Source organism: Sander vitreus, chromosome 24 (genome assembly GCF_031162955.1).
Source record: "Sander vitreus isolate 19-12246 chromosome 24, sanVit1, whole genome shotgun sequence".
NCBI classification, from domain to species: domain Eukaryota; kingdom Metazoa; phylum Chordata; class Actinopteri; order Perciformes; family Percidae; genus Sander; species Sander vitreus.
In genome coordinates this window covers 6,843,458-6,854,081 of record NC_135878.1, presented here as the reverse complement: position 1 = coordinate 6,854,081, position 10,624 = coordinate 6,843,458, and the positions used below count along the sequence as shown (strand labels likewise).

Here is a 10,624-nt window from a genome sequence, read left to right as displayed (position 1 = left end):
AGGTAGTATTGTGTTTATAACATCTAAGCAGTGCAGCTCAATCCACAAAGAGTAAAATATTCTTAAATTGTTTTAAATACCATCATCTACACAAATGTTTTCCAACATTTTTGGCATGCAAGCTCTTAAAACACAAGATATTGGCAGAGCATTTATGGGTGAAGGTGCAAGTGTGAAATGGGTTGCCTGCTGTATTGTTAGCAACACTTCCTCTGTCTTTGTATTAGAACTGTATTACAGTATTCTGAGTCACATCATCACCTGCATCATATCAGCAGTGGCCAACACTGACGACACATCTGGCACCCAGGGAACCTGCTCGTTTGTCATATTCCCTCTGCATGAAGTTGTTTTCCTCCTTATCATTTCCGTCTTGGCTGAAATGTGGCAGCTGGGCAGCCATTTTGGCTCCAACCGGAGCTGCAGAGCCACAGGGTGCACAGCGGTTGCTCAGTAGTCAGTGTAGATCCTGTGGGGCTGGCAGCAGCTACATCTGGCTACTGGGTCTCTGCTGGCAGCCATGTTATTCAGGATGAATGAGAATGACAGAAAGGCTCATGTTTAGCAGCTTTTGAAGTTTTCTAACGTACTCTATGGAGTATTTTCAGATGTATTTGGAATTCTTTTCTAATAGTGATTTCCATTTGTATTTCACCCACTCTCCTTGTGATTTGTACTGCCATGCAGCTTATAAATTTCAAAGAAATGACTTGAAAGCCCACCCACTGTGAAGAGAAACGCCTTCAACAGAGTTCCTCCTAGATGCATGTGTAGTTTAGATGACAGATGAAATGATTATATAAAAAAATACATTTTGAGATACTGGGTAAGTTCTGGACCTGGCATTCAGTGTAGGATTCTGTGTGTGTCAGTCTACAGCTACATTGTCTGCTGGGTTTCAGGCCTATACTCATTTACATCAGTGCCTACGTTTTACAAATGTTTCTATCGTTTAGTTATTTACTGTAAAGGATGATATCAAATGATTATATGAAAGTATTGTGGCATGTTTGAGGAACCAAAAAGCATGGCTAATTTGACAACTTTGTGTTTATTGACTCATCATAAAACATTCTTCAAACAATAAAACAATTTTAAATGTCCGTTTCTGTACAATGCTTGCTAAGCAATTTTATTTATATATAGAAAATGTAAGAGGAGTTGTGTTAAAATGACAAAACTCCTTCAAATTTAATGGCAGGTACTCTGGAAAAAATAACAGCATTCCATCAACAAATATTTTCAAGCAATAAATATGTATTTATAAATAGTGTAAATTTACATCAAGATTAGAAACAAAACAAAAATCACAAATTAAACTTTATTTCATAAGTCTATGTGCAACCCATTCTCTTTGTGACTTGGCTAGTAAGTTTTTTTTTTTCCCCTAAATTTTTCCTTTTTTTACCTAAGAAACTGTTTTGAAAAGAACAAGACAAAAGATAAAACATAAAAGCTGTAAAAAAAAAAAAAAAAAAAAAAAAAAGAAGAAGAAAATCACCTTAACTCTTCACATTACAAATTTTTTTGGGAGATTTTGCTGTCCAAAGTCTTAAAATTACTATCTACCATAGAAAAGACCAGTTAGGCTAGTGCTCCTTAGAAGGAAAACTGAAGAACATTTGGGAAAATTCTATAAATCAAAGCCAACATTTGATCCTGTTACCAGAATAGGAAAAGAAAAGAAGGGAGAGAGAGAAAGCTTGTCAAGTCAGTAGTCTTTTACGGGTGGTGTTGCCAGTTGTGACAGTTAACAAGTATCTACAAAACATTTTTATCACGCATTAAGAATCCCACTCCTCCTCGTTCCCCTTCCCAACCGTTTTTGATTAAGTCCTCCATTAAAACAGGGCTGAACCATTGTCACTAGAGGGGGCTGGGAGGGGGATGGGGGGGGGGAGAAGAGAGAAACAAGTCCTGTGAGCGAGCTCGGTGGCGCCCCCCTCTGGAAGGGACAGGCCCCAGCACTTCAAACAGGTTGCATAGACAGACACACGGCCGCCTCTGCCTCCAGCCGTCGCTATGGAGACCAGCCATAATGGGAGGGGCGGTGGTGAGGGTGGGGAGACGGCCTTGGCTTTCCTGAATATCAGAAATGGTCCGCGTATGTAGATGTTTGTTCTTTTTTTTTTTTTTCTTTTTTCCTTTCTTTTTTTTTTTAAATCTTAATACAAGTTCCTGTAAATGGCTCCACAGCAGAAGAAGAAAGTTGTCACCTAATGTCAAGATGAATGAAGAGGAGGGGCCTGGGGAGGAAGAGCATACACGAGAAGTCAAGTCACTGAATTCATCAGCTTGATGCCTTTGTAGTCAACATGTACGAATACCATATACAAAAAGCTGTGTAATTTCAACTATTTTCCAATCACTTTTATTAGCAAGTTGTATTGCACATATACCTGATCACCAAAAAGTCAAAATGTATATACGTTTATTGGCATAATGTGGCATGAAAAACAACTTCCACAGACTTACAAAATCTCGTTGCATGATAATTGGTCACAATAAACATCTAGCTTTGGCCCGGGTTCGACTCCGACCTGTGACCCTTTGCTGCATGTCATCCCCCCCCCCCTTCCCTTTCATTTCTTCAGCTGTCCTGTCAAATAAAGGCCTAAAAATGTCTATACTAATGTAGTTTCAAGGGGAACCACATTCGATACCTTATAAACTTTTTGTATTATACAACATCCCTGTCTCCTTGTTTGACTAATCTGTTAAAAGGCAATTTAAAAGCAGTAATAGGGTGTTATTAAGGGCAAATATATTAGTAATTATTAACCCTCAAAATATAAAAAAAAACCATTACAAGTTGAGTTAACAGATTCATTGGCTATCATTGGTGACCCACTAGTTTTTGTTTGGGTGGAAAGACGACTTGCTGACTAACAGCACTCTATAGCACATAGGTGTCTACATTGTAATTCAAATTTCAGATAAAAAACAATATTTGTTCGGTGGATTCACATAAACGTCCTGGAACTTTCCTTCAGTTTGAAGGAAAGAAGCGCTTTGAGTCCCTCTCCCTCAGTCTGGTGACTTACTAATGTGAACTGGTCGTAGACCTGCATCAGGTCCTCCATCCTGTGCTGTTCCAGCACCACAAAGTTGTCCAGCGTGGCGCTGCCTTTCCTGGCACAGTCCTGACAGTGGACCACATACTGCTTCTTGGACAGGAGCTCGCGGCGCACAAACAGCAAGTTGAACACCTCCACCTGCAGAGTGTGCATAAAAAAAACCAAAAAAAAAACAAAAGGGTGTGGCATAAACTGAATGGCTTCAATTTTTAATCCTATTAAAACTCTGAGCTAAACAGCAGAGGCTGCAGTGATGACGTCACGTAGAGACAAATCCTGAAACTGCTCCACAAACAGTGAACAATAGACCATTTTCTAGGTCACAATGACAGCAGACATTTAATTGGATATGGACACATTGCTGCTAAACACTAGAAAGCCCTGCATTCAAATAAATCCAATCGCATACCCATTCATTTCGGCCTTTAATTCAATGATAATGGACCGGCAGATCACATGGTTTTAATTATTTCAAATTATTAAATTCAGACCAGCAGAGAGAGACACAATCAGGGGACAAATACATTTGGTTCTAATCCAATATGCATGGCACATTCAGAATGTCCGCAGTTAAAAAAACATTTTTTATACTAGAAAAATAAGTGTGAGCTGCTTATCCAGAAATGTGTGCTTACTGACCTCACAGATGGTGCAGTAGTGGGCCGGCTCGTCCCTGGTCCTTGGCCTCAGCACCGTTTCCTTGCCTGCTGTTGCCAAGGCTTCCTTTACCCACTGGCACTGCTTCAACGTCCGCAGCAAGCAGTACCTGTGACAAGAATGCATTGTGTCAGATAAAAAACAACAACAAAATAAATAAATAAATAAAAAATACCATAAAAACTAAATTCCAGCTTGTGAAAACATAATTAGGGCTGGGTACCAGTACCGTGACTTCGATACCTGTTCCTAAACGATACTTTTCTGAATCCAGTTTTATACAACAAAAATAAATAACATTACATATTACAGCACAAACCTTTTATTCATTTTCCAGCTCCTACTACGTGAGCCCCGTCTCTGTGCGTAACCTAGAGTTCTTCCTGCGTGCCTCTAGGACGTGTAACGTTAGACAGCCAATCACCAATATTATTAGCTCTTGGTAGAAACATACCGCATGCTTATTGGCTCACTGACGCCGATATGATTTACTCTTTAGGTATTGAAATTTGGTATTGAATGACGAGGCATTTTTAAATACACGATACTAGAGGCAATTCGGTCGGTGCCTAAGTATTGAATTTGGTACCCAGCCATACATATAATACAAACAAACAGCTGAAGGATTTGATGACTCACTTGATCATCTCAAACAGCTTGTGGTCGGACACTTTGATGTTGCGTGCCATGTTCCAGGAGAGGTGCACCATGGGAACCATGGACTTGACACTCTGGAGCTTATTCCACTCGTAGCGCTCCACAGCCAGCTTGTACTGGTGGGCTGAAAAAGTTAAAAAACGTACTGCACGTTAACGTGACACAAACACAAGAAACCAGGAGATGTTTAAATGCACTCAAAGATGCCATCGCAAAGAAAAGAAGCATCAAAAGGTGGTTTGGAGGTAGCGATTATTGTGGAGAGCGTAAACAGGTGCACTGGTTAATATGCAAGGGTATTCCTGCCATCATACAGACAACGGAAAAATGCCTCTGTTCTAGACGGGGAATACGATCCTGCAGTAATCAGCTCAGTTCAGATCAGCTAAAAAGGTCACCAATCAGCAGAAAACTATTTCAAACATCACAGTAAAGGTCATATCAGACAATTACTTTAAAAAAGGTACACTGTGTAGGAATTTCTCCCATCTAGCGGTGAAATTGTATTTCGCATTCAAACGAATAGTGCTCTCTAGCGCCTCGCTTTTTCAAATGCGTGTCGCAACTACGGTAGCCGTTATGTACCAAGAAGCTATGACAACAATGTCTTCCAACTTTCGCTTTTTTTTTGGCGATGAGGATTCCTTCTCCTGTGGCTCGGCATAAGTATGACCCTCCATTATGAACTAAAGCGCAGTGCAGGCTTTCAAATTTGCCGGGGCGGTGACAAGCGCCTCTCACTGATCTCCTTCTCCGTTTCAGCTGGTTTCAGTCACGTGGCGCTGGCTCTGAACAAAAACATGTTGCGGATTAGCTAGACAGGGAGGCTAGTGCTCTATGTCCCTCTCAGCGATTACAGTTTTTCAAAATAGGGGAACCTCCTTGGACTTGCCCGTCCAATGTAAATACAGATAAGAAATTATTCGCTTACGAGGATAAGTCAGATCATTGGCAGAGGTCATTTTACGCCAATGAGGACACATTTATGAATGACGACAGTGATTTTAGCTAATAAAATACTTAAAACACTACACGGTGTACCTTTAAGACAAGGTTGTGAACTTTGTGAGGTAAATCTACATCATTTTCCAATAGTACATGTCTTAAGTGGTCAAAGACAAAGAGGAAGATTACAGTATAAGAAATGTGGGGGGAGGTGGGGGGGGATCATATGCAGGGATGTGTTCAAAAACAGACCAGCAGACTGTCCTCTAGACACTCCAGTAACATCAACATCAACCCTTAATCCCAGGCGTACCGGTGAGAGGTCCAACGTTCCAGGCGATGTTGTTGCACCAGCCGATGGCCTGCACCCAGTGGACGGTGCCGGTGTTGAGCCACACCAGGTCGCCGGGGCGTTGGATGAACCGATAGACGGGCACGTCGGCCTCGTACAGGTCCTCCAGGTTGGGCCACCACGAGCCCATCAGGAAGTTGATGTTGTTCCTGGAGGTGTGACAGGGAAAGACGGTTGTGATGGATATAGGAACTGCGGAGGGGGGCGGGGGGGAAGATCTGTACAGCATAAGACACCCTCTAGCTTTAGACCTTTGTCCAGAGTATCTTACTTTTCACAGAAGTTGCTCATCACTCCCCAGTAGGGCTCTGGTACAGCAAACCATTCACAGTCTCCTGGTCCGATGTTAATGTTGACGGCACAGAAGTTATTGTGTTCCTGGTGACCTGCAGAGACATACAAAAAAACCCTTTTAAATGTACTAATCCACACACCAAAACTTACGCACAAAAGTGTAGTAATCATTTGTCCCAGAAAGTGAAGCGCGAGTGTGTGTATTGACCTGCTATCCTGCTCCCAGGGACCTTCATGTAGAGCTGAACGGTGTTCATGCCCAGGATGGTGTGGCCCACGTGGCTGAGCAGGTTGCCGGCCGATACGACTCGAGCGAAGGCCGGCAGTTTACTGAGCTCCTGGAGTTGCTGTTTCCACCTGGAAGAGAGCGGGATAGACAAGGTGTCATGATAGCGCGTTTAAGTCAAAATGCTCTGGGCTGAGTGTGTCAAAGCATAGGCTAAGGCAAGCTTAGGCAACAAATCCAGATTCATACTCACTTCCTTTCGTCCGACACATCGATGTTGGTTCCAAACTTGATGTGCTTTAAGGGTCCCCTTCTTTTGCGTGCAACACTGAACACACACACACACACACACACACACATCAAAACCATTTCTCAAAGCATAATATAATTAAGCTAAACCTAGTCTATATCCTTGACCAGCAAATTCCGCCGGATGCATGTATTTTCACCGATGTCCGTTACCTTCGGCTTTCTTTGTGCGAGACTAAGCTTAACCAAACCATATTCAATACTGGACCAAATAATATATCAGAGCCTGGAGCTTTCTAATGGGGCTAAACAATCAAGTAAAGGTAACTAAATAGAAAGAACAACATTAGGTACCTCTCTGCTGACGCTGGCTCTGTGTCCGAGGGCTCCTTTAGTGCCTTCTTCTCATTTTCCTCCTGAAACAAAAACAGGAAACGCAATAAGCCAGCAGTATGCTAACAAATAAATAAATATACATTTATTTTGTATCCTTAGAAGTTTAGTTTCAGTGGAATCCAGAGAACACAGATAAAGCATCACTGACCCGTAGGGATTCCTGGAAGGAAGCAGCCTGATACTGTGCGTATTTGGCGATTGTGGCGTGGGCGCGGGCGCTTTCACAGCGCCACATTTTCTTGGTGCCGGCCGGGTCCCAGTTCTCATCAGCGGGCTGAGAGAGCTGAGTCCAGACTTCCACCAGGTGCTCTGGGTTGGCCTCTACCAACGTCTTTGTGGAGAACAGACCCAAGTCTGCAGAGAATCAGACGCCACAGAGGGACACAAATAATTGAAATACGCACGGCTTTGTGACTGACACAGTACCAGTCAAAAGTTTGGACACGCCTTCCCATTCAAGTGAATGAGAAAGCGTGTCCAAACTTTTGACAGGTACTGTATATATTCAAGGGAAAAATACATACATTACATATGGTAAACAAAGCATTTACCCAGTTTGAGAGCTCCAGCCAGTCCTCTGATGACAGTGACAGGGTTGGAGGGGTTTGTGCAGAACTGGTGCAGTGGGGGGAAGAAAGCATCCCTCTTGTTCTCCAGCTGTTAAAGTTAAAGGATATCATATAGTACTACGACCACCTGCTTTAATGAACAAGACTCATCAGGTAACGGAAACAAATATCCTTAATGATACTTAAAAAATTGCTGCCAATCACTTTTAAGTCATCTTAAAGTAGCTTGGCAGCCCCCTGGGTAATACTCACATAGATGCTGGGTGTGGGGGGGTTGAGCTTGTCTTTGGGCAGGGCTGGTGAGGGTGGAGGGGGCAGCCGGGGTGGGGGGCACTTATCGAGGAGGATACTGCTGTTGGAGAGACCATTCCTCCCCAGGTTCCTGCACATACACACACACACAATGCAGAGAAGGTTTGAAGTGACAGCAACAGTAATGATACAACACACAGAATATAAACAGGGCAAGGAACAACAGACAGACGGGGAAATAACACACCAGTAAATAATACTTAGTAGACTTGCTGTCCTACCTCAGATCTTATCTACTAATACTCCTTAGCAGTCCATTTAACAGAATAATCTTAACTATATGCATGGTGATGCCACATTTGACCAATCATATGTAAAATAGGGGAGAATTCATTTCCAAGTGATACAAGAAGTGCAACCAAATGGGAGGAATTTATTCAACTGAATAATCTTCCCTAAATAATGTGTGCATGGCAACAAGACTGCCCAGTAGCCTTCGGTGTCATTTACAGTTACATAATAATTTGCCTTTGGTTCTGTAGTTACTCTGAAATTCCACTGGGAGGAGACATCTTCAAAACAAACCACACCAACAGATACATCTCTCACATGCACCATTTAATATACAGTGGAAGCCTTTTAACTCTCTGATAGATTCATCTCACAAACTATTGTTACCATAACACACAGAGCAAGCAACGATCAAGTACCAAACTCAACTTCAGACCTGTAACATTTTGGAAAACAGGCAAGGAATATATCAAACAGTACAGTCATCCTTTCTATCTATTAGAAGAAAAGAAAAAAACATAGTACATTTACAGTACAAAGCATTTAGTAAATGTGTTTTAAATGTTGCATGTGACGCGCCATAACCAACATTTCTCAGTAAGTGAGGTGCACACGTTTCCAGGCTTCATATTCATACACACTGAAGCAGCCACCCATTTCCACTAATCAAGACCATTTCCATTTGTACACATTACTAAACTAAGTCTTGTCCATGTCAGAATTTACCAACTCAGACTAGATTTTAAAACCCTGCTTGAGTGTGCAGGATGTTACAAAAAGAGAATTTGCCACATCTAGTAAATCTAGTGCAGATCTCGTGTACTTAAAAGCTCTGTTATGGCCTGACTGTGTTCCATCTTTTGTCCACACCGCAAGCTCCTTGCTAAGAGCAATTATTCCTGCCAAGAATTAAACAGGGCCGGCAGGATACTGTCTGAGTGCATCTGCGGGACACCACGATGTGAAAGAAAAAACATTGAGGGGTTTCAGTCTCACCTGCAGGCCTTCAGCACGTCTGTGGAGCTGGGGTAGATGGAGATTGAAGATGACGATGACGATGATGAGGAGCTGTGTCCATGTGGAGGCGTAGCTTTGAGACTTGTGACAGCGGGCGGCTCCGCCTTCAGCGGGCTTTGAGAGTCCTCAGAGATACCTGCTTTGCCGTTACCGTTTACGGCAGGTGCAGTAGATGCGGAGGCGATAGCGGGACTGTGGACTCCTGTTTGGGTGTGTTCGGAGGATTTGGGGGAGGGCGTGGCGGTGGATATGGCAGAGATGGGCGAGGAGGCAGCCGAGCTGCCCTGCGCGTGGGGGGTGGAGGGCAGGACGGCCGGGTGGATGTTGTTGATCTTCTTGTGGGACTCAGACGTGGCGGATGCTGTGGAAGCGGTCCCCTGTGACGGTCCCTCACCCCCCACAGGGTACTTCCCGCCTTCCAGCAGGGCAGATAGTCTAGGATTGTCTGCGCTAAGGCTCGGCTTCTCGCCACCTTCTGCCACCTTGCCCTCCCCCGAGTGTACGTGATTGGCCAGGCCATCTGCCTGCGCCATTTTGCCATCAGATGATGGCTGTGGCGATGGCGTCTTGCCCTCGGCGCCCCCGTTGCCGAGGGATGCGGCTGTGGTGTTGCTATCTTTGGTAGCGGACGCACCAGGTGCTGCTCCACCTGAGGTAGAGGAGTGGGGGAGGGAGGGAGGGGACGGGAGGTGGTTGTGGGCCTGCTGTCGTGGCGATGGGGCGTTAGTGGAATGTCCAACCTGATTGTTGGGGTGCACAGGGGCGATGGAGTTGGGCGTCTGGGGGTGAGAGAGGGTCCCCTCACTACTGGAGCCCGTCGCATGTGGAACACACCCCTTCTGAAGCCCCTGAAGGAAGAAGAGAGCAACTGTCAATGAGGGAAAGCAGAAAGTCCAGGCGGGGTGACTTGTATTTGATGTCATTATTAATAATTAAGTTACCATATTCACAACATTTTGCCAGGCATATACCTAATGATCATTCGTTGGGAGAATTGAGATGCTGTAACTTAATACATATTTCTATTCTTAAGGCAGTGACACACCAACCCGATAATAGGCCGTCGGACAGTCTGGCGAGGTCAGTGACTCGAGACTGTTCGGGGTGTTCCGTGCCGTTGTCTATCCGAGGACCTGTCAGCCTTCATTTCGCTGACCTGACTTGTTGCGTGGGCAGGCGGGCGGGCGGACTCCATGACCAATCTGATTGGTGGAGTGCTAACCCGGAAATGATGAGCGGGATGAACGTGACTAGAGCCTCTCAAAATCTGACGAAAATCTTTTAAACTGACCTTTGTCGATCTGAAATGAAGACAGATTCAGCAACTGCACGGCCTATTTCTCGCTTAAAATGTTTTCAGAAACACGTTTCGGTGCCGCCTGCTGTTATGGAGATGTATTACACGTTCAAGTCGGCGTCGCTTCGGTGTGTTCTGAGGCACTTTTTGGACCTCGAGGAGCCGACTGATCAGTCCAACTGCCTTTTCTGCCAATGGTCGGCCGCCGGGTTAGTGTGTCAGGGGCTTTACATGTGCTACGTACATAACTTGGCTCTGTACCAGACATTGAAGATAGAATGTGTAAGAATTCCTGCACACTTTCATTTACAGTCTCATGGGAGGGATTTCACAACCCGTTTCATG

General features: G+C 44.2%; 1 protein-coding gene across 2 annotated transcripts in view; it reads right to left on the bottom strand.

The window, feature by feature from the left end:
• Positions 1 to 1,032: 1,032 nt before the first annotated feature.
• LOC144512940 (lysine-specific demethylase 6A-like) overlaps positions 1,033 to 10,624 on the bottom strand; it is a 33,447-nt gene continuing 23,855 nt past the window's right edge. For both annotated transcript variants that reach the window (XM_078243933.1, XM_078243934.1), the window contains 13 exons: positions 8,962 to 9,830; positions 7,675 to 7,804; positions 7,405 to 7,510; positions 7,002 to 7,207; positions 6,812 to 6,873; positions 6,462 to 6,536; positions 6,191 to 6,339; positions 5,960 to 6,074; positions 5,650 to 5,837; positions 4,374 to 4,515; positions 3,717 to 3,843; positions 3,045 to 3,215; positions 1,033 to 2,246 (listed from right to left, as the gene is read on the bottom strand). In XM_078243933.1, coding sequence (XP_078100059.1) covers positions 2,223 to 2,246; positions 3,045 to 3,215; positions 3,717 to 3,843; positions 4,374 to 4,515; positions 5,650 to 5,837; positions 5,960 to 6,074; positions 6,191 to 6,339; positions 6,462 to 6,536; positions 6,812 to 6,873; positions 7,002 to 7,207; positions 7,405 to 7,510; positions 7,675 to 7,804; positions 8,962 to 9,830 — 2,364 coding nt within the window. In that variant the 3' untranslated portion in view covers positions 1,033 to 2,222. The remainder of the gene's footprint in view (positions 2,247 to 3,044; positions 3,216 to 3,716; positions 3,844 to 4,373; positions 4,516 to 5,649; positions 5,838 to 5,959; positions 6,075 to 6,190; positions 6,340 to 6,461; positions 6,537 to 6,811; positions 6,874 to 7,001; positions 7,208 to 7,404; positions 7,511 to 7,674; positions 7,805 to 8,961; positions 9,831 to 10,624) is intronic.